Source organism: Thamnophis elegans, chromosome 3, assembly GCF_009769535.1.
Source record: "Thamnophis elegans isolate rThaEle1 chromosome 3, rThaEle1.pri, whole genome shotgun sequence".
Classification (NCBI taxonomy): Eukaryota; Metazoa; Chordata; class Lepidosauria; order Squamata; family Colubridae; genus Thamnophis; species Thamnophis elegans.
In genome coordinates this window covers 105,176,969-105,200,906 of record NC_045543.1, presented here as the reverse complement: position 1 = coordinate 105,200,906, position 23,938 = coordinate 105,176,969, and the positions used below count along the sequence as shown (strand labels likewise).

Here is a 23,938-nt window from a genome sequence, read left to right as displayed (position 1 = left end):
CTGTCATTTTTCTGCCCTTGGAAAATAGCTGGAGAATTTCTTCTTAATTACTTCTTCTTAAGCATTTCTTAATTACTTCTTTCTGAGTAATGACCCCAAATTTTCTCAAAGAATTTCAAAAAGGCACTTTTGTTTTAATTTTATTGATTGCCATATCATCTCAGGTGTCCCTTGGCATTATAAGAAGGAATAGGAAAACAGCTACCAGATGCTCAACCATTAGCTTTTATTACTGAGTCTGCAAACATTTTACCAGAGGGCCATCAATCTAGGACATACTTATTTCTATGCTCATCATGTGTTTTTTTTGCTCATTACTGACTTCTTAGAATGTGCCTAACGATCATAAGTGATCATAAAATAGTTCTAGGGATCAAAAGACAAAATCATTGTCCCTTATGTGTCACGTATATTGGCTGAATCAAGGAGATAATCTGGACCGTAACACTGAAGAATTATATGGTACCCGATTTACAAGAGGAACTCTCAAACTTTGGAATAAGGTCAAGAAGCCTTTTAAATATGGGATAAAAAGGGGGGAGAGAGGGGAAAAAATTGCAGGGATTCAAAGAAAGCTGTAAATGACAGAAGTAATTTTTTAAAAAAGCACGGAAAGTCATGGGTGGACAGCCACATAAATTGAAATGATAAACAGAAAGATGAACTGTCCCAGAGAGAGCAGAGGTAATCCAATTGCTCAAACGACAATAAAAGAAACAAATATTCTTTTGGGGTCATGTGTACTTTATTAGCAGAGAAACAGTTCATACAAACAGGATCTCAAAAGAGGGTAAAGTTGTGCCTTAGAAGCCAGAGAGTAAGCAAAACTTTTTTTTTTGTATTGCCTTCCTTCAGAAATATACAATGTGTGAAGACATGACGGGACAGCCAATTAATCTAATTCCCAAATCCTGTAAGTGCTGCTTCAAGGTGATTTCATCCTGTAGTTATTGTTGCTCTGAAAGTTTAAAAAAAAGTTAAAGAATTTCCAGACAAAGCAAAATGAGCGTTAAAAAAAACAGCTGAATATTAAAAGACACATTTGTTTTAAGAAAAACTGATTCACAGTCGGCTGTTATTAAAGTATTTGTTTAGTCTGCTCATGAGTTAAAGATTGCCAAAGAAGTTTATAGGTTAATGAAAACAAGGTAATAATTGTTTTCTAGTTTGGAGCTGGAAAAGTCACAACATAAAAAGGAAAAAGAATGGAGAGGGAAAGGGAAAGGGAGAAAAGGCAAGTGCTTAATATTTCAGTATACTTACAATATGTTAAACTGAGATACATTGGATGATTCATAGATCAAAGTTTTCCTTAATTTCAAACATAACATCTGTTATGTTTTGTGAACTGAACTTGATAATTTTGTATGCACATGGTGTGTGTCGGTGGTGGGATTCCAAATTTTTTACCGATTCTATGGCTGTGGCTTTGTGGGCATGGCAGGGGAAGGCTACTGCAAAATTCTCTCCCCTCTCTCAAAATTTCCACTATCGGTTCTCCAGAATCTGTCAGAACTGGTTGAATACCATCTCTGCTCCCAATCAGCTGGAACTTGGGAGGCAGAGAATAGATGGGGTGGGGCCAGTCAGAGGTAGTATTTACCGGTTCTCGGAAGTACTCAAAATTTCCACTACCGGTTCTCCATAATTGGTCAGAACCTGCTGAATGTCACCTCTGGTGTGTGTGTGTGTGTGTGTGTGTGTGTATGTATATGTGTGCGTGCATGTGAGTGTGTGTGTAGATATATAGATATAATTTGTTTGTAATGCTGCCTAGTGTCCTTATTTTGCCAGCAACTTTTTTTTATATTACAGATTTTCAACTAAATAATATGAAGAGTATCAACAAATATTTTTAATTTATAAAGTACTTGTGAAATATGGAAAATGGATATTACCCAATTTTAATATTTATTAGAAAATGCAAAATTAGGCACTTCTCACATTCTGCACTGAAATGTAAACAATATCTTAATCCTAATTCAGAAGTTCTTGTTCGGTTTCAAGGAACAATCTGGGAATATGATTGTTCTTCCTGCTTTAACTCTCCTTCTAGATGTACATGATTTTTGTCTGCTTCTTGTAACTCTCACTAGAAATTATTAATCTTGGGGGGGGGAGGGAATAACTCAAAGGTGGAGTAAAGGCCCACCAGTGTTCATCTCAGGGACACATCTTCTCATGCTAATGCTAGAAAGTTACAAATAGTTCAAACATATTTAATATTTTAAAAGCTTGGGGACATTCACTGCACATCTTAAAATTAGTGAACCTCACTCTGAATTAGGTAAATGCTTCTAACTGCTGTAATGATTTAGGAGACAAAATAGTTGCCTCAATCTCTGCAAGACTTAGAGCTCCCATGTTGCAAGCTTAACATCCAAACCTCTTCCAAATGAAGAGAGAGAATGAGAGACAGAAGAAACTGAAAAGGTCAACCTTTGCCAGTTCAGTAATGTTATGACATTGAACATGGCTTCTACGAAAGTGCTTTTTCAAGAGGCAACTTTCTGGACTTTCTGGTTTTTCTTTGAAGATGTTTTGCTTTTCATTCTTGGATGAGAAGGAAAAATCTTCACAGAAAAACCAGAAAGTCCAGTTGCCTCTTGAAAAAGCAACCTCGGGACAACCATGTCCTTGGATTACTGAGAATCTCCCTAGATATATGGCTTTTACAAAATGTAAGAAGGAATACTGGCATTCAAATTGAAAAAGTTGCATAGCCCTACTCTACAGGATGCCATGAACTACATGCTTCTGTAGAATATTCAAAGTTAGTACAGTTAGCCTACTGCCATCTTTCTGTCCCCATAAATCCTACTGGCTGGAAGTAATGGAACGATCAGGCTAACAACTAGAGAGTATTGCATTGAAGCCAATTGAAGCATTCCAAGAAAAGGCAAAAGCAGGGTGGTAAAAAAAATAGTATATTAGTCAAGGACCAATCATGTTTTATAGTAGAGCTGTCAAACTTGTGGGCTGGATGCGTCATGAGCTGGCCACACCCATGCCTGGTTTGGCGAAGAGAAAAAAAAGTCATGATACGTCAAGTGATGCTGCCACGACGACGCAAGCTTGACACCCCTGTTTTATAGTAAGCTTTGTGCTAATTAGAGCAACTCAGCCTTCATGCAACTGCTTGGATGTAGTTCTGTGCACTAAGTTATCTGCAAAAGCAGCCACTAACATGCTGCTTATCTGTATATTGAGACTTTGCAAATTCTTATAGGTAAAACGCCTCTCTCTGATGATAATTTTCTCAAAGGGAATCTTGATTTCCTTATCCCATTATATTAATTGGAACCACACCTAGATGCTTACCTTCACAGAGCCCCAATCTTCTGTAGCATGACAGAAAGTTCTCCACTATTGTTTAGAGCATCTAGATCTGTAAAACCACCAATACACGTTTCCCCAATAAAAATTCGAGGAACCTAGAAAGCAAGCATAACATATTACTCAGCAGTGCTTGATGGATTCATTTTCACTCACACTGCATTTATGCCTTTCACATGCAGTAATGTATTCAGTGAAACTAGCTTCTTTCACTCTACAGTACCTCCTTTTCTTGGAACAAGCAAAGGGAAGGGATACTTCAACCATTAAGAGAGTGAGTAAAAAAGGCATCAATTTGGTTTCACATTAGTTGCTTGGGGCTATTCTTGGGAGGGGCCGAAATGCCCCAGGGTTATTTCTCATGCATTGTGTTCTGAAGGCAGAGAAATTTATTTGGCTCTTGCTTTGCATATCAAGAAACATTTTAGTTACATAGCTGTAAACAGGAAATAGGACTCTGGCTTTCTGTTTTCTCTGCTGCAATATGAAAAAAACTTTTATGAAACTTCATCTTTATATAATACAGAACTTATGATATGCAATGCAGCTGGTTCAGAACACATATGGGATATCTTCCTTTTAAGTATGTCTGCTGTGTGGGAATATTTCAAATTCCCTATATCTCTGCATACTAGTCATGATTAAGTTGTAGAACTTCCAAGATTATGGAGTGAACACATTGTATTTCCATGAAGAAACAAAAACCTACTTTGTAGAAGATTTTTCAACCATTTTAAATAATGCACCCCATGACTAGGAAAAAGCAACACAATTTTCCCTTACCAATTATACTTGCATTTACTCAGTGATACATGAATGTACCTCAAACTTTACCAGTGTAACATCTACTAGACAATTCCCAGAATAATCACTGAGAAAGTTGTTTTGCAAAAGTATTTCTTGCAAAAGTTAAAAACAACATATTGGTTTATATGCTACTAAAACTGTGTGTTTGTAACCTTCAACAAGACATATAGGTGCATCACAGCGCAACAAGTTTTGAATCAACATACCACATGTGGGCTTACTTAAAGAATGCATCCGAAATCCAAGACCCACTACTACCATGGGACTGAAATTTGGCAAAGGTGTTGAATTGGTTGGTGGTAGGGCCCAACAGGCAAGAGTCATTGACTGCTTTGGAATGGAGACCTAAATCTGAAATGTCTTAACAGTGGTGGGCAGTGAGGGAAGGATAAGGCAGTGACTTGGACACCTGTTGGCAAGAGAGAGCTGAACTAGAGGATGCTATCAGTCAATGGGTAAGCTTTCTTCCCTGGAGGGATGGGGAGTGGGGATGCATAGTCCTCAGTCCTTTTCTCTCCCCCGTCCCCAGGAAAGGGGCAGGAAATTTCACAGGTTAACTGAGGAGGAAGAGGACTGATTTCCGACATTCTCTGCCAGCTTTCCACAAGTAATCTTGATCAGGAAGCCAGCAGGAAGTCAGAAGTTACTCCCTTTCCCATTGCTCCCCCCGTTAGTTTATCTCTGAAAGAATGACCCAGTGCATCATGTTGTCTATAGTCATTTATATTCCCGTAACTTCAAAGAGACATTGCATTCTGGTCTCTAAATAGTGCTGTTTCCAAAGATAGATCCAGGATTCAAATTTTACCTCTCCCAGTTTAAGATACCAGGTAAGGGTTTTGCAAAGACAGAAGGGAGTACTGCTCTGAGCACATTCTGAGGAGCCAGATGAAGAAACAAGCTATATTTAGAACGCAAAGAGCACATAACTCATTTCATCCATTTTTCTGAGCTTTGTTAGGCTAAAAGATTATGAACAACTCATATTATGGTCTAACAGCTGTAAGCATTGCTTCCCTTTGCCATATCAAAGTTTATTGATATTTATCACATCTTACCAAACCTAAACCATAGTTTACAAACTACAGAAACTGGCTTGATTCATAACACTAAACTAGCTCCAAATAAACTCCATTTATATGTGGGAATGTAGCCCAAAACTCATTCTATCCACCTACATAATGTGATCCAGACACAAATCCTATAGCTGGTGACTTTGTTGCAAATAATTACTCAGCTGTTTCCTCACCCACATTTCAGCTTGTTGGGAAAGCAATATTGTATCAACAGTTCAATTGTTAAAAGAGCATATTATGTGGGTTATATTATTGGAAAACAGCCACATGAAAACAGAGATCTTTTCCTTATATACTCAGAAGGCAAAACACATGATCTTACTCTTAGATATAACATTCCTCTTGTACTCTGTTTTTAAAGAAAACTCACCGTTCGGGCACCCGTTAACTGCATAAGGTAGTCTTGAATGTCATCCATATTCTTTTGGCTTGTGAGATCAATGTATTTGAAATGCCCAGACTTGATATTAATTTGTTTCAGAAGATCTAGTGCCCTTTGACAGAAAGGGCAGCTCTTCTTTCCAAACACAACCACTGTATCAGATGCAATATGACTAGCTACAAATTGCTCGGCCATCCTAAAATTCTCAGTAGCTCCCAGCAACAAGAGCAAGTTCTGAGGTTGAGAGAAGTAAAAACAGAAAGCAAAAACTCAGTTGCTCTACAAAAGTCAGGTTATATGAGTTCCAAGCCTCCTCCTTATTTTGAGAGCCAACACCCTGTAGGAGGAGCTTCTTCTTCTCTGTTTCTTATTGTTAAAGAGATATGCACAATGATTGCTTAGTCTTTGAACAATTGCTTAGTAGAAGTATGTAGGCGCTTCCCACTCAGGGTGTGAAATGATTAGATCACGGGTAGTTAACAAATTCCACAATTAACTACTGCTGGTTGTGTTGTGTTTGGATTTGCCTGCTTTATTGTCTTGAAACTCTGTTATATCAATCAACAGTTGCTCATCAGGATGAAGGTTTAAAAGGGTATCTAATTGCAGAAAATCATGCATAGATGCACAGGGAATTTACTGGAAGGCTGGAATATCAGTTTGTCCAATAAATACCGTTGAAGTTATAGCATGAAACCAGTAATCCCTGCTCCTTTACCTTAATGCATTTATTTTACCATTTCTGGACATGTCAATAGAATTAATAGCCACTTGATTGGAACCAACATGTGTCTTTCTAGAATGCCCACTTTTCAGAAGAGGTCTGGTACCATCTTTCCTAAGATTTTTTTTTTGGAAAGGCATAAGCTTTCATGAGTTGCATCTCTTTTAATAAAATCCATTGGCTGGGAAAGGAGCCACCAGTCTTTTTCTGGGGTTTTTTTTTTTTTTTTTTGCTATTACAAACTAATACAGTTCTTCTACAACACACATTTGTAATACTCAATGGATTATACTAGGGGTGTCAAACTCAATTTCATTGAGGGAGGCATCAGGACTGTGTTGACCTTGGGGGGGCAGATGGCATGGCCAGGGTAGGCGTGGCCAGCTCAATGTCACTGATCAAGTCTCAGTTTTTGGCCATGATGGCCTCCTTCAGCCTTCTGCCAGTGAAAATGGAGCTTGAGGAGGCTACGCACAGCCCATCTTGGTTCATTTTTGTGGGCAGAGGGCCACAGGAAGCTGTTGTGGTAAAAAACGGAGACCAGGTAGGCTACGCGTGGCTCTCCCAAGCTCCATTTTCTTTAGCAGAGGCATTATGACCCAGTGCTTCACTGTTTTCAAGGTGGGTCCATGGGCCAGATCTAACCACCCCATGGGCAGATCTGGCCCCCGGTCCTTGAGTTTGACACACCTGGATTACATTTTAAAGTAGGGGTGAGAAATTTTGATGACCAGCGTCTACCTTAATATTTGAGGCAGTGGGCAGGGTACTAATGCTAAACGAGTGGGGCCAACCAGGATGATTTCATTTCATTCATTTCATTTATTAGATTTATATGCCGCCCTTTCCCCCCGAAGGGGACTCAGGGCGACTAACAAATCAAATCAGGGAAGGGGGGGTACAGACAAAAAAATAAAAAATAAATGGTACATAACAATACATAATTTAAAAACACACAACAGTCATACCATTCCAGATGGGGGCAACAGCTCTTTAGCCCCAGGCCTGTCGGAACAGCCAGGTTTTAATGGCTTTGCGGAAGGCCTGGAGGGTGGTGAGGGTTCGAATCTCCACGGGGAGTTCATTCCAAAGGGTCGGAGCAGCCACAGAGAAGGCTCTCCTCCGGGTAGTCGCCAGTCGACACTGGCCGGCGGATGGAATTCGGAGGAGGCCTAATCTGTGGGATCTAATCGGTCTAGTGGAGGTGATTGGCAGCAGGCGGTCTCTCAAGTACCCAGGTCCAATACCATGAAGGGCTTTATAAGTGACAACTAGCGCCTTGAAGCGTATCCGGAGACCAATAGGCAGCCAGTGCAGCTCGCGGAGGATAGGTGTTACGTGGGTGAACCGAGGTGCACCCACGATCGCTCGCACGGCTGCATTCTGGACAAGCTGAAGTCTCCGAATGCTCTTCAAGGGCTGCCCCATGTAGAGCATGTTGCAGTAGTCCAGTCTAGAGGTCACAAGGGCACGAGTGACTGTTGTGAGGGCCTCCCAGTTCAGGTAGGGACGCAACTGGTGCACCAGGCGAACCTGGGCAAATGCCCCCCTGGTCACAGCCGACAAGTGGTGTTCAAAAGTCAGCTGTGGGTCCAGGAGGACTCCCAAATTGCGAACCCTGTCTGAGGGGCGTACTGTTTGACCCCCCAGCCTGAGAGATGGAAAACTTGGCCAATTAGTAGGGGGGAAACACACCAGCCACTCGGTCTTATCCGGATTGAGAACAAGCTTGTTAACCCCCATCCAGTCCCTAACAGCCTCGAGGCACTGGCACATCACGTCAACTGCTTCATTGAGTTGGCACGGGGCGGACAGATACAGCTGCGTATCGTCTGCATACTGATGGTATTTTATCCCGTGCCGTCGAATGATCTCACCCAGCGGCTTCATGTAGATGTTAAACAGGAGGGGGGACAGGACCGAACCCTGCGGCACCCCATAATTGAGGGGCCTAGGGGTCGATCTCTGCCCTCCGACCAACACCGACTGCGACCTGTCCAAGAGGTAAGAGGAGAACCACCGTAGGACAGTGCCCCACCTCCCGCAGTCATCGCAGAAGGATACCATGTACTTTGAGGATATAATTTTTGTTTTAACCTATGTGAAGATTTACATTGCAGCGAGCCTAGATCCCAGGTGTCAAACTCAATTGCATCACATGATGTATCGTGACATTTTTTTGCCTTTGCGGAGCCGCGGTGGGTCTGGTCTGCGTGTGATGCATCCGGCCTGCAGGCTGCCAGTTTGACACCCCTGATCTAGATGAAGTTGCAGTTTTCACACTGGGAACCTTTTACCTATTATATCTGAGAGGTGCAGTCGGAGGAGTTGCAGAGGCATGAGGGGAAAAGTCCTTAAGACTTTTACCAATCCCTATTTAAAACAAATGCTTTGAGCAATCAATCACATTGACTATACCGTAGTTCATCTGTTGAATACATATGGGCTAGATTGCTAGATTGTTTAAAGTAGTCATTTTGTGAGATGTTGCAGCTTGATTCCTGGAAAGAGATACAGCCTATCGACCCATAGGGATACAGATTATGGCATTTGTGGAAGAATACAGTGGATTATTTGACTACAGTTTCACAGTAGCTGCTGTATTGGCACAAAATACTGAACCATAAACAACCAGTTACATTTAGTCTAGAATCAGCGGTAGGATTCAAATAATTTAACAACCAGTTCTCTGTCCTAATGATTTCTTGCGACAACCAATTCACCAAACTGATCCAAAAGTTAAAAACCGGTTATCCCAAAGTGGTGCGAACTGCCTGAATTCCACCACTGCCTAGAACTGGGGTGAAGTGCCTATGGCACTCATGCCACAGGTGGTACACGGAGCCATTTGTCAGGGCTTAAACTGGCCCTACGAGCAAACCAGAAGTCCATTCCCAAACTTCTGGCTTGCCTGTAGGGCCAGTTTTTTGCGCTCCGGGGGCTTCAGGAAAGCTATGTTTACCTGGTCCCTTTTGGGAAAATCCTGAGCAGAAGAGAGGCTATTGGATTGTTACAAAAAATATGCTCCACATCTGGAGAATCAAATCTTTTGCATTCATTCAGAAGGAAAGACTAGCTGCTATTGGAAATTTCTTCCCAGGCTGATTCAAGTGTGGGAGGAAAAGAGATACTGTTCCTTGGTAGGCAAAGCTTATTTTGTATATTTGGCTGCTGGTCAGAAATTATTTAAGGCAAATGTCACGGTTTCAGTTTTCAGTGCTGGACATCCCCATTTTCCTTTTTGAAACTTCAGTTGTTCCTCTGTCTCATGATCAGAATCAAATGAGGCTGAGAACAACAAGAATCTCTTGGCCCAACCTCCTTCTGTTGGCAGCTGCAGAGCTTTATTTGGGATAGACGGATATTTTCTGCAGTGGAAATGATTTATTCATGGAGTTTCTCCACTTAATTTAATCTGAAAAGCATGCTTCATCTGCAACTGAAATGCAAGCTTAGCCAATTTGGACAATAAGTCCAGGATAGCAAGTAGTTTTCAAAAGTTTGATGCAATTTCCAGAGAGTTCCAAAAGTTGTAATATAGTACAGGTAGTCCGCAACTGAACTCAAAATTTCTGTTGCTAAGCGAAACATTTGCTAAGTGAAATTTGCCCCATTTTATGAACTTTCTTGTCACAGTTGCTAAGTGAATCACTGCAGTTGTTAAGTTAATAAAATGGTTGTTAAGTGAATCATCTTCCCTATTGCTTGTAAGAAGGTCGCAAAAGATGATCACATGAGCCCAGGACACTACAATCATCATAACTATGAGTCTGTTTCCAAGCCCCTGGATTTTGATCACATGACCACGATGTAATAGTTGTGTGAAAAATGGTCATGTCATCTTTTTTTAGTACCGCTGTAACATTGAACGGTCATTAAATATAAGTCGAGGACTACCTGTAATGTGTACATATTGTAATATGTAATTTCTAAATTGTATTTGTTATGTGACAGATAAGGGAAATGATGAAATGCATATAATTGTTCATTAGCATATTTAATTTGGTTAAGTAGAAATGAGAATGCAATTGCCATTAATTTTTCTCCTTGCCCTACTTTTTGAGTGTGGCTTGAGACATTCAGTTCTTACGCTAATGTAGATATCAATAAGGCACCGCCCGCCTTTTGAGAAAGAAGCATGCATGGTGACGAGGCCTAATTGGTGGACTTACAGAAAAATAATATCTTTCAACTTGGGTGACCCTATTCTCAAGTCCTAAGGAGGAGCTAGAATCAGAAGGTCATATCTGCCATTGTTTTCCATATTTACAATTGAAAGAAAAGTTTAAATTAGACAAGAGGAATTATGGGTTTGACTGATAAAAATGAATGGGAAATCTTAATGTGAGATAACGATGAACATATTATTGCTAAATTCTAAAGAATGTTATTGAATTTAAATTTGGAAAATGAACAAGTAAAGCATTGTATGATTCAGTGGGCTAGGAACTTTGGCTATAATGTAATGCTTGAACAATGGGAGAATATGTGGAAGAAAGCTTTAAAATGTACTTTAAATTGTAGCATAAAAGAAAACACATATAAAATGATGTATTGTTGGTATTTAACTCCAGACAAGTTGTCAAGAATGTATAATGGTATTTCAAATGGGAATGTAAAAATAAAAAAGGGAGTTTTTATCAGTTATGGTGGACATAAATAGATAAAGCAAAGAAATATTGGAGTAGGATTCATATCTTAATACTGAACATTCTTAAGGTAACTATAGAAGCCCAGAGACTTTTCTTTTAATGGAAAAAGACCTGGGAATTTTTTTTGGGGAACTTTGATGTTATATATGTTGACGGCAGCAAGACTACATTAAGCACAGAAATGGAAGGCCACCACGATCCCCACAATGGATAAATGGCTGCAAAAACTGATGGAGTTACCAGAGATGGCTAAATTGAGTGCTTTGGTCAAAGAAAGAAAAAACATAAATACTTTTATTTCTACTTAGAAATCGCTTCTAGATTTTATGCTTGAGGTGGAATAAAAATGAAACTTTGACTTTGAGGTTTACTGATTAGACAGATTTGTTGTTATACAAAATGGCTAGTTTAAATTGTTATGTAAAGTAAAAAGTTGAGGTTTGATGTTTATGCCTTATTTATTGCACTGAAGAATCATAAGTCAATACCTTTTCTTTCTTTTCTCCTCTCTTTTTCCCCTACTTTTCTCTTCCCTTTTTCTTGTACTATGTACTTTTCCATTTTATTCATATGCTACATTATAAACTAATAAAAATTGATAATATAAAAAAGAGAAAGAAGCATGCAAAATTAAAATAATATGTATATTATGTTTCATGCCATATAGCAGTTTTCTAACATTTTAATAATTGATAGACAAGTAAATCCCTTAGGTAATATAATATAAACAAAGGAAGGTTGAGTTGCGAAAGCATACATAAATATTTATTCTGCAACTGAAAGTTTGTTGTCCCCCAAATGAAAGTTTTAAAAAAGTGACAAAATTCCCCATCACAATACCTGGTTTTGCTCCTTATAGAAGCTCATTCCTACAAAACAAGGCAGTACTTATCAGTACAAAGAAGCATCTCATGCAAAGCATATTCATTCCCATGTTAAGTTACCAATGCCAAAATGGACACTAACAATAAAACATAAGGTAAAGTGAAAGGCCTGGCAACAAGGACTGATAAGGTCTGTGTTTGCAATTCACCCTTGAAAGACTTTTGCCAGGACTTTGCTGAATGTGAATGCTAGGAATTCAGGTTAGCCAAATAAAAAGAGGTTTTTTTTGGGGGGGGGGCAGGGACAAGGATTGTTTCATGATTTTGTGAAGCCTAGGTCAGAACAATCATAGAAATAATTTTAAACTACATAGAAAAGTGGCAAACAAAGTGGTTTGCTCACCTGGAGACAATGCAGTGGGATTCCATACTGTAAAGGTAAAGGTAAAGATTTCCCTTGCATATATATGTTTCCAACTCTAGGGGGCAGTGCTCATCTCTGTTTCAAAGCCGAAGAGCCAGTAATGTCCAAAAACGTCTCCTTGGTCATGTGGCCGGCATGACTAAATGCCAAAGGCACACAGAACACTGTTACCTTCCCATCAAGGGTAGTTCCTATTTTTCTACTGGCATTTTTACATGCTTTCAAACTGCTAGGTTGGCAGAAGCTGGGACAAGTAACAGAAGCTCACTCCATTATGGGGCGCTAGGGATTCAAACAGCTGAACTGCCGAACTTTCTGATCGATAAGGTCAGCATCTTAGCCACTGAGCTTACAAGGCATATACAAAAAGAGGAGAAGGTCAAAGAACACAGGGCAGACCCAGAAGAAGATGGAGAGACAAAGGGTGTCCACACTACAACAGTACTAAATAACAATAGTTGAGACTACCAGAAGACCAAGAACCAGAACTTGGTACCTCCCTTAACACCTGAAGTGGTAAAAGAGGAAGGAAAGAAGAAGTTCCTTGCAGGATTTATAGGCTGTATCAGAAAGTTATAATATTGTGGTTCAATATTATTTTTAATTGGTAAAAATAATTAATTTTCAGACTTCAATAATAATTAGGGCAATGCTGCTTTTCACTACCTTTTCCGCTGATTAAAAATAAACTTTGGACTTTTCTATTAATCTATTTATTTCTTTGGAGGTTAATGAGAACTCATGATGGATAAAACTGGAGATGTTGCAAAAAATGCTGGTCTTGCTCAGCGAGAACATGAGCAAACATAAAAACATCAGGATTTGTTTGAACATGAGTAAAATCTTCATGATTGCAGAATCTTGAGGACTAGAATGTCTTGACCTATGTGTTAGAAAGTTTGATCTTTTCCTGAAGAGCCTTTTGAGGTAAAGATTTACACATGTCTAATGTTCAGGTTTTAAAAACTATTAAGGAAGCTTAGCTTTTATGTGCCTTTTGAAACACCATTTTTTTCAGCCCTGTTTGCTCTTAAATTGACTTTTTTTCCTTTCTAATGTATGAATAAAGCAAATATATTCCAGGAGGGGAGAAATGTATTATGTACCATTTTCTTTTTCCTCAGAAAGCTCTGGATAAGATTAAATACTTCTGATAATTGAAGGAGGCTTGTGAAAATATACAATCACAGTGTGTTTTTCCATCCAGTTTTTCAACCTGAACGTAATATTTACATTTGGGTTTCTTTTTCTTAAATATAAAATAACATTTGAAACATATTTGAATCAGAAGCTAACCCAAATATTGAAAGGGCATCCTATCCTGTGAGTTTTGTGTGAGATCAGAAAATATGAGCTAGTGGAAGGAAAAGACCTGCTTCTGGCATGTGAAACCTTTTGGGCTTTAGTATCATCACCACACAGATAATACCAACTGCACATCTCAATCCTGGGCTACACAGGTGAGTTGTCAATATCTTGATCCAGTGTCCGGAGACTAGGTCTGGATAGGGAGGAATGGACTTTGGTTCAATCCTGCCAAGACTGCCTGGTTGTTGGACCTTCCAACTTGTGTATATTATAATCATTGATCTTGGATGTGATTGCACTTTCCTATTTGGGATTGAGGAAAAGTTTAATTCTATTTTAAAGGATTTTTAGCACGTCAGGATAAGTCTACTAATTCTGATTTCAAAATAACTACATGAAATATTAACGAACCCTGAAGTCTTTATTTAAATGGAGATAATTATACTTGAGATGATTTTATTACATGATCATGACAAAAACATTACCTTAAATCAGGAGTGTCAAACTCAAGGACTGGGGGCCGGATCTGGCCTATGGGGTGCTTAGATCTGGCCCATGGAGCCGCCCTGGGAACAGTGAAGGACTAGCCCACAGTGCCTGTGCCAGCAAAAACGAAGCTCTGTAGGGCCACTTGTGGCCCTCCCAAGCTCCATTTTTGCCAGCAGGGGGTTGCAGGAGGCTGTTGCAGCTGCAAATGGAGCTCAGGAGCCTGTTTTCTAGGCAGAGTGCTAAGGCACCCACTATCCCCATCCTGACTATAGCCTCTCCGGCTCCCTGAGGCCAAACTCAACCCTGATGCGGCCCTCAATGAAATCAAGTTTGACATTCCTGCCTTAAATAAATGTGAATGCCTGTTAATTTTCTTTATTTACAGCAAGTATATCTGAAGGATTGCTTATATCCATGTTTACTTCCCTAAAGCTAGGGCTGTCCTCGAGGAGGGGGTGGTGGTGTTAAAACATCTTCCAATTTGCTCATTCATTTTTAGTACAATATTGCAAATTACAATGTAGTACAAAATTAATTATTGATTGATAATGCTTATAATTTTGAATGCCATCAATAAACCACCCTCCCTCTTTTTATTATATATGTTTAGAAACAAATTAAAATATTTTTCAGTTATTTTTGCAATTCTTTTTGGAATTATGTAGCATTCTATGAGCTGCTATGCTTAGCTATCTTTTCCAAGTATGTTTCTAAAGCTGGGAGTTATTCTTTATATGTCATTAAGATATAATATATAAGTGACAACCATTCTTTAGTCTGCTTACTAATATTTAATGTATTTTAATATTTTCCCTTTCCATGGTTTTGCTATTTTTTGCGACTCATTTTGCAAGTTCTTCCCTGAATGGGTAGAAATCTTTTAAATAAACAAAGGAAAATTCACAGAGTTCAGGCCACAATGAAGACTTTTCAAATAATTTTAAAATAAAAAAGCATAATACGCATCAATTGTTATTAACAATTAGTCAGATCACAGCTTATTAAAAAACAATCCTTTCTTCCCAACACAACTGGCTTGCTGTTGAGCATTATTCTGGAGGAATGAATGTTCTGTAAGCCTAATGGGAATGGTGGAGTATCTCAGAGAATGTGGACAATGGATTAAGATGCCAATCTATCAATGGAGCAATGTTAGTTCTGATCATTCTCATGATTAAAATGCTGCAAGTCTTGCCACAGTTATAAATAACTTATTATTGTATGTCAGTGTAGTTATTGCAACTACTTATTGTTGCAATAAAATGCATAGTAAGTACATTCAGTTCTCACTCCAGTTCTTTTAGTGTGTAACTTTCCATTTCGTTTTCTGTGGAGTTGGTTCCCTAAGTGTGTTCTGTGGTTTTGTTATCCTCAAGGGATCCCTGCTGACACCTCACTCTGGTTTCTCAACTGCCTTGTCGCGGTTTCAGTCCTGCTTGTATTTATCAAGTTAGTCTGGTACTACCATGAGTGACAATGGATAGAACAGAAAAAAATTGATATGTAAGGTAACATTTATTTTATGCATTTTTGATGGAACTAGAAAATAGGTAGAAGAGATGGGAGAAGCAGAACCCAAAACCAAAATGCATGTTTCACATCAATAATCTTTTTCTAGATATATTTTTCTTTCCTATAGGCTTTGATAAAATTAATTTAGATGACATGCAGTAATTTCTTTTTGCCTTATGTAGATGAGAAATTATAGCAAGGAATAAAAAAGAGGAAAGGATTTTAGACAAGTTGGGTGCCTCTACAAAAGAATATCCCTTTTCAAAATTTACATTTTTATTAGTGCCATAGAAGATTCCTTTATACCTGAAATCCAAAGCCTATCAAATAGTCATCAGACCAATATCAATGTATAGAATGGAAAGTCAGCAATGGAGAAACATGAACAGGCTCTCCAAACTTTGTAGCACCGGAGTGTCAAACCCATGTCATCACGTCAGTGTCCCTTGGCATATTGGGACTTTCTCCCCCTTTGCTAAAATGGGTGTGAGCGTGGCCAGTGGGTGACGCATCCAACCCGTGGGCCTGGACTTTGACAACCCTGTTGTAGCAGGTTAAAGTAGTCACTTGGCACAAGACAAGCTAGACAAATGAAAACAAGATAAATATCTTTGGCATTACCCCCAGGCATCATTCCTGAGAAAAAATGATAATTGCCATGCAATTTTTTGTAGCACAATTTTAAAAAAGGTTTATAACAGCTCTAGAGTTAAAGCTGGAAGGTTGATAGCAACATGGATGGTTGGAAATATAAGGTTTGACTGATTGAAAGATGGCACGCACCCTGCAAAGCTCAGCTAGGGATCTTCTGCAGACCATACAGAATGGAGATTTCAGTGCACACAGGTGGACTGTGAAACTAAGGGCGGGGGGGGGGGGACAAATGTTAGAATGAATGTGAATGAAAACTTGGGAATGCACAGATATTTTGAAGAATACTATACAAATATAAAGCCATACAAAATCCTGTTGGGTTATTTAGGAAGCGCAAGTAAGCCTGGATGAATGCTGACTGTCAGTGAGGACAGGGTAAGAGAAAATGGCCCTGTGCAGCAAGGCGGCTCGTGACTTGTCCTTGCTTATTCTGTTAGGAAGTCCATGAAACAGTAAAGAGGGAAACAAACGGAGGCAAAGCATCTAAGAGATGACTTGCAGAAGAGCAATCCATAGTTTAATCACAACTTCAAGATTTTAAATCAGATCTTTAATCCTGCTGACATGGAATACGTCTTATCAAACTTAATGGGGTTTATTTACCAGTACCTATACGAATGTGGTGCATAGTCAGTGGTGGGTTTCAAAAAATTTTCGAATCTACTCTGTGGGTGTGGCCTCCTTTGTGGGAGTGGCTTGCCGGTCATGTGACCTGGTAGGAGTGGCTTGCCGGCCATGTGTTCTCTCTCTCTCTCTCTCTCTCTCTCTCTCTCTCTCCTTCCTTTTGTCTCTCTGTCCCTTTATCCTTTCATCTCTCTCTCACTTTTTCTTTCTTTTTTATTTATTTATTTATTTATTTCTTCCTTTCTTTCTCTTTCTCTCTCTTTGTGAGTCTGTGTGTGTGTGTGTGTGTGTGTGTGTGTGTGTGTCTGTCAGTGGTGGGTTTCAAACATTTTTGGAACCTCTTCTGTAGGTGTGGCCTGCTTTCCGGGTCCACTGGTGGAACCTCTTCTAACCGGTTCGGTAGATTTGACGAACCGGTTCTACCAACTGGTGCGAACTGGTAGGAACCCACCTCTGTGCATAGTGTGTAAAACTTATAATGGAATCATCTTTTGTATTAAAGTATTTTGCATTAATTAATACAAAATCATATTTTGTATTAAAGTAATTATCAATGTTGCCTCCATGACATTATCTAGCTTTTTCCTGAGCACTTCCAGAATAATTTCCCTGCATAACTTTGAACTACTCTTTAAATTCAGGGCTTTGATTCACAAAATAACCATAACCATTTGATATTATCTTCCATACATTCAATGGCCCAGATCCCATAGCAGAGGTGGTATTCAGCAGGTTCTGACCAGTTCTGGAGAACCAGGAGCGGAAATTTTGAGTAGTTCGGAGAACCAGTAAATACCACCTCTGACTGGCCCTGCCCCCATCTACACTCTACCTCCCAAGTCTCATCTGATTGGGAGTAAATGGGGATTTTGCAGCAACCTTCCCCTGGAATGGGAAGGGAATGGAGTTTTACAGTATCCTTCCCCTGCCACGTCCACCAAGCCTTGCCCACAGAACCATAATATTTTTTTTTTAATCCCACCACTGTTGCATAGCACTTAGTTATGAGGTGATTAGGATTACATTATATGCTCAGAAAAGCAAGTAAGATTACCTGTCTAATATTTGTAAAGGGATACATTTAACTCCAAACAGCCCTGGTTCTGTTCAGAATTAAATTAACTGTCTTCAGCCAACTCTGAACAGTTCACTGGGAATTATAACTATGTCTCTCATATCCATTGGAAAACAACACAAGAAGCTTGTGAACACAAGATCCCTCATGGTTCTGTCTCAGTCTACTTAAGTGCATATTCCTCCACCTGATTATTAGAGGGCATGTCAAATGGAAAGAAGCAGATGTTAGTCTGGTGGGAAAGAAACAGGATACCTGAATCTTCTAATGGAATCTTCTTGAGGAGCAATCTACCTTGATCTGAAGCAGTTAATCAGTAGGAAAGGGTCGTTTAAAAATATCTTTCTTTGACACGTACAGGACTTCCTTCTTCTACAGCAGGGCTCTCCAAACTTGGCAAGTTTAAGATTTGTGGATTTCAACTCAAGCTGCTGGCTGAGGAATTCTGGGAGTTGAAGCCCATAAGTCTTAAATTTGCCAAGTTTGGAGATCTCTGTTCTACAGGATGTATTCCTTTAGGAGCTGTCCTAAGTTCCCATTTTTATGGCTTTAGGAAAAGTTTGGCGAGATTCTTCCTTTGCAGCTTCTTTGAGCTAGTTTACAATAAGGCTGTTTATAGTAATTTGAGTTAATTTAGAGTACTTTAAATTTGTATATTTTGTGTGCTGTTAACTTTTTAGGTACCTTATGGGTTGAAAGACATTATATGAACCACAATCACAATAACAATAATACACATTATTTAAAAAAAATATGACAGGTCATGGGAGCACAAAGTGGAACAAGTCACCGAAAATGGGACAATGAAGATCTTGTGGGACTTTCGAATACAGACGGACCATCATTTGGAACCCAATAAGCCAGATATCATGGTTGTTGAGGGCCAAAGCATACAGTTTATTGACAAGAGATGCCAGAGTCGAAGAAAAACAAAAAAATTACAAAATATCACGACCTGGCCATCAAAACTCCATGGCTGTGGATGAAACATATAACAGTGATACCCATTGTCATCGGGGCACTTGATACCATATCCAAGAACTTTATAAAATACACTAATAAATTGCAGCTTCCTGCAATAATACCAGCAGAACTGCAAAAAACTGTGCTACTCGGAACATTGTACATTTTAAGAAGATACTTGGTTGATACCTAGGATGCTGGCAGCAACCCATATCAACCATCAGTACCAGTCAAAGGTATTTGTGACACATTTTTAAAAGTTCAGTTGACTGTGTTTCATATTTAATGAATTAAAGAGATAACAACAACAACAAAACAACAATAACAACAACAATAGCCTCAGTAGTTACAGGTTGATTACAAAAGATTAAAAGGGTTAAAATATGGTTTTCATTGACTTCCCCTTCAGATCTAAATTTAAAGAAAGTAAAGACACTGGAGGTGAAACAAATATTTCTTTAGAGTTAAGCAGAATTGAGGAAATGTGCATATTTTAAGACAATTTATAAAATGAAGCCAAGGTATGCAAATTTGCCCAGAACCTATGAAAAGCTTAGAGGAATGTGGGTGCATTCCAAATCATCAACAAGGTCATATGCTTATAACCCAAAGTTGGGTGCATATATAGACCACAAAATTGGAAGAATTTCCTCTCTTTATACATGGTCTCCATAAGGCAGGATGAATATACCTAATAGGTTATTCTTATGCACAAAGTGTCATTAATGAAATTTTTTGAGGATATAGTTCATCCATTTATGTTATGTAATGCCATCTTGCCCTGTAGATGGCATCATTGTTCCATTATGTTACATTTTCTAATTTCATTAACATAGAAAAATACTGCAATTGATCAAAGTTTTAAGTCTGACCTATTGTGAAGTTTAATGAAGAGCTTTGCACAGTTTAAAGAAGAGCTTTATTTTGAACAATTTCCACCCAGTTTTACCAGGCAGAATATTCAGATAGAAATAAAATAGAAAGAAAACAAATAAAATGAACACATTTCATAATTCAGAAAATAGTAATCCATGTTGCTATCATGTTTCATATAATCTAATACTTTGGGCTCCTGATCTGACACTGGTATTGTCTGGTATGTTCCATTAATGGCCCTGGACAGATATTCACATCTATTACCCTGTTTCCCCGAAAATAAGACTTCCCCGGGTAATAAGCCCAATCGGGCTTTTGAACGCATGTGCTAAAATAAGCCCTCCCTTGAAAATAAGCCCTCCCCAAAAATATTGCAACACAGCAGCAACCATGAGGTGGCCACGCTCACTGCCTCCTGCACCTCAAAAATAATAAGACCTCCCTGAAAATAAGGCCAAGCGCTTATTTCAGGGGGTCAAAAGAAAATAAGACCCGGTCTTATTTTGGGGGAAACACGGTAGTATCCACTGATCTCAGGGAAACCTATGAGTATTGTAAGCATTTGCAAGTACATTCACATGAAATGTTTGCACAATTTTCCCCTACCATATATATCATAGACACAGGCTGATAGATTGTTTTTAGGGGGAAATAATAGAAGAAAAAGTATCCAGTAGATTCCAGTCAAATTAAACAGGGATTAAGAGTTTATGTGGCATTTATAAGCCATGGGATCTATTTAATTTGGGGGGTGAGCAATGTGTAGCCTTTGAGTTATAGTTAGCCACCAGCACCTGGGAGCTAAAGCCAGTTTGGTCACTGATCAAAGAAAAATGCGCTGTGCTGAATCATAGCTGGAGAGCTATAGAGCTTCTAGTCTTCATATAATTGGTAGTTACATAGCTGTTTTCTGTGTAACATCTGAACATTTCCTAAAAGCACTGCAATGAATATATTTATTTAAAGGATGTATATCACGTTAGCAACACAGAGCTTGTAGCCCTGGCGCTTGTGTTATCCTTCCAAAAAGAATGTGCCTTCCCCAAAATTAATTGTTTGATTTTTAAGAACAAACTGCAGGATGCGTGAGTGATAAAGAAGGCTGGATTTTCTATACCCAGGCTAGGATTATTTGACTGATCCTGGCAGGAGGAAACAAAACACTGTTACTCTTCATCTAGCATTTCAGCCCAGTTTAGTCCATTAACTTTTTGCAATGCTCATGCTTGGAAGGTTTGTCTAATTTAACTGGTTCTTTTTCTTCCTTTCCAACCCAACAAAGGGTTTTTTTCCCCTGTTCATCAAATAGAATATGAGCAGATTTGATGGATGTATCTTGGTGGGAGGAACAGTAAAAGAAAGATCAAGTTTTCAAAATGGGTTAAGTCAGATGAGGCAATTTTCCCTTCAACTTCTTTCAGTGTTTGTCTATGGCAGTGGTTCCCAAATTTGGCAACTTTAAGACTTGTGGACTTCAAATCCCAGAATTCTCCAGCCAGCTCTGAGTTGAAGTCCACAAGTCTTAAAGTTGCCAAGTTTGGGAACCACTGATCTATGGAAAAGGCAGATGCAAGAGACTTACAATATTATTGCCTCCTCCAGTCTAAGCCCCTTCCACCTGGTCAAGTGATCTAGGCAGAAGAATGTGCATCCTCACCTCAGCTTCGCAGCGCACCCACATACACAAATGTCTTGTCAATGCTGATAAAGGACTTGGGGAACCATGTCAGAAGTCATGCTTTCAGTGTTTTCCCTGTCTTATTTTATCTCTCTGTTTTATCTAAAGGTACTTAAGGTACTTTAGGGTACTTTGATGAGAAGCGAAACGGCATCAAAGAAAAACCAGAAAGTCCAGTTGCCTTCAGAAAAAGCACCTTTGGGACAACCATGATCTGGATGACTGAGAAGGTCCATAAACATCTCCCTGTTTTACTTTTTATAATAGTTCTGTCAGATTAAGTACAGTATGTTGAGAGAGTTTGGCCCCAGGCAACACTTAATAATCTTTATGAATTGAATTATTGAGATACTTAAATATCATTTGTTGTATACAGTTTTCATTGTCTTTCTTCTCCGTCCCCTTCTATTTCCTGAGATTTTAGTTTCCGCATGTCTTAGAAAACATCAATATCTCACATGTACTAAGTTAAAATCCTCAGGATATTAGAATTTAATATTAACCAGTATCCATCTGTACTTTCAGTCATTTCTGCATGCATGGAAATGTGCACCCAACAAACTTAAATATTAATTTACAAATTATATTTGACTAAAACAAGAACAGACTGAAAAAAGACACTGTCTTAGGTTATCAGTCCAGCATCATAGCTCACTTTTGCCAGGTACTTTTCAACCATCATGTTTCTGTATTCTCCACTGGACAAAAAACTAGTTTTCTTCAAGGGTGAAAACGTATGTAGTTTTTAAAACAGCACAGAATACATTATTCTGCATAGAGCAGTGTTTTTCAACCACTGTGCCGCGGCACACTAGTGTGCCGTGACATAGTGTAAGGTGTGCCGTGGGAAAAACACTTTATATATAGTCAATATAGGCACAGAGTTAAATTTTTTTAACATTTTCTAATGGTGGTGTGCCTCGTGATTTTTTTCATGAAAAAAGTGTGCCTTTGCACAAAAAAGGTTGAAAAACACTGGCATAGAGCACAGCTCTACCCCCTCCCCTGTGCCCCAATAGCTGATATGACCATCAAAAAGCTCACTAAGACCATTAAGTCTAAAGTTTAAAATAATGCTGTGAATATTTGTTTCATGAAATAAATAAATTAAACAATAAATGCCAAATAGAGGGGGATGCGTTACTAAAATCATGTTTTCTTTATGAGTCAGTAACCAAGGAAAGCTTAGCTACCTTCCTAGATTATTAGCTGCTCTTTGAGGTACACACTCCAGTTAGATATGAAACAAAATGCTATTACACTGAGGAAATTCCATGCCCCTAATTGACCTTCTAGCCCTAGGAGCAATACTACTTTTAATTAAAACCATTTGATATGTTCTCTTTAAATACTTATATATTGGAGCTGAAATGATTATGTACTTCAAAATGTCTTTGCAGAACTCTGATTCATACACATGTGATTCTGTTGCCAGTCTATCAACAGCCTGGAGACACGTCTGTGCATCAATAGAACAACCAATAAACAATGAAGTATTCCAGTGTCAATGAACAATGAAGTTGTCATCAATGTAGGAAAGAAATTTCCTACCATTTTCTTCTGTTTATGTGCAATATATTGCAAGTTATAAGTAAATTGAATCAGAATGCAGAGAGAAACATTGGAAAAAGTCACAAATCATTAAACATTAGGGTAACAATAAGTGAGTTATAAATAAATAATGTTTATTTTTGAGTTTTATACCAAGGTCAAACATTTTAGAAGTCCTCTGATATCTTAGTATGCCATCACTTGAAAATAAACTTTCAAACAAACTGTCATCCACTAAGCTTGCTTTCAAAATTGATTCCTGATGTATTGCATGTACCTTGACCGGGCACAATCTTTCTCATGTACGTATCTGTTGTCTGTCTGTCTGTCTGTCTGTCTGTCTGTCTGTCTGTCTGTCTGTCTTTCTTTCTTTCTTTCTTTCTTTCTTTCTTTCTTTCTTTCTTTCTTTCTTTCTTTCTTTCTTTCTTTCTTTCTACTGGCCGATCTGCCTCTCTGTATCTCCCACACAGATTTGAAGTGCTACATTAACAAAGTACCATCTGTTCTAAGGGAAAAAAATAGAAAAAAATAAAACAAAACACAATTTTAGTAATCATATGGCAAAATGGTAGTAGAAAGAATGTTTTTATACAACTTTTTCTTTGTTTGATAGCTTCTATTCTACTATCATAATTCCTGATCTGCAAATTCCATATCCTGTTTTTTTTCTTCCTATTTCTATGGATTTTTCTTTAAAAGAACCCTAAAACTCATCCTAATTGGCCAACTTATTCAATGTATATTTAAATAAAGGAACGGAATGTGGAACCAGGTGATTCATGTTCAAATCACTCAGGTGCCACTTGGTGACAATAAATGACACATTATATCTAAGAGTAGTTTACGCAGAATAATTGGAAGACAAAACAATGGGCAGAAGACTACTAAATATGCCTTTTGAAATGTTTGTTGAACAATGGAATGAAAAATAAACTCAAATTAAAAGATGAGTTTTTGTTTATTTATATGCACACATACAAACA

At 38.6% G+C, this 23,938-nt stretch overlaps 1 protein-coding gene and 1 long non-coding RNA gene across 3 annotated transcripts; one reads left to right on the top strand and one right to left on the bottom strand.

Moving 5' to 3' along the window:
- Positions 1-723: 723 nt before the first annotated feature.
- GLRX (glutaredoxin) lies at positions 724-5,937 on the bottom strand. Its single transcript, XM_032213467.1, has 3 exons — positions 5,590-5,937; positions 3,322-3,434; positions 724-958 (listed from the first exon to the last, which is right to left on the bottom strand). The coding sequence occupies exons 1-2, from the start codon at positions 5,794-5,796 to the stop codon at positions 3,324-3,326; spliced, it is 318 nt and encodes a 105-aa protein (XP_032069358.1). The 5' UTR covers positions 5,797-5,937; the 3' UTR covers positions 724-958; positions 3,322-3,323.
- LOC116505959 lies at positions 3,465-23,905 on the top strand. Of its 2 annotated transcripts, none has more exons than XR_004254991.1 (3): positions 3,465-3,610; positions 21,513-21,634; positions 22,805-23,905. It is a non-coding gene; the product is annotated as an uncharacterized LOC116505959 (long non-coding RNA). The 2 variants fall into 2 exon arrangements; XR_004254992.1 differs by lacking the exon at positions 3,465-3,610 and adding an exon at positions 19,043-19,086.
- The last annotated feature ends 33 nt before the right edge of the window (positions 23,906-23,938 follow it).

What these genes read in the sequence shown, in the direction of transcription:
- GLRX (XM_032213467.1), bottom strand. Translation starts at nt 5,796, where the DNA reads ATGGCCGAGCAATTTGTAGCTAGTCATATTGCATCTGATACAGTGGTT. An exon ending in AGTTAACGGGTGCCCGAACG is followed by an intron (nt 3,435 to 5,589) that starts GTGAGTTTTCTT and finishes CTTGCTTTCTAG; the next exon opens with GTTCCTCGAATTTTTATTGG.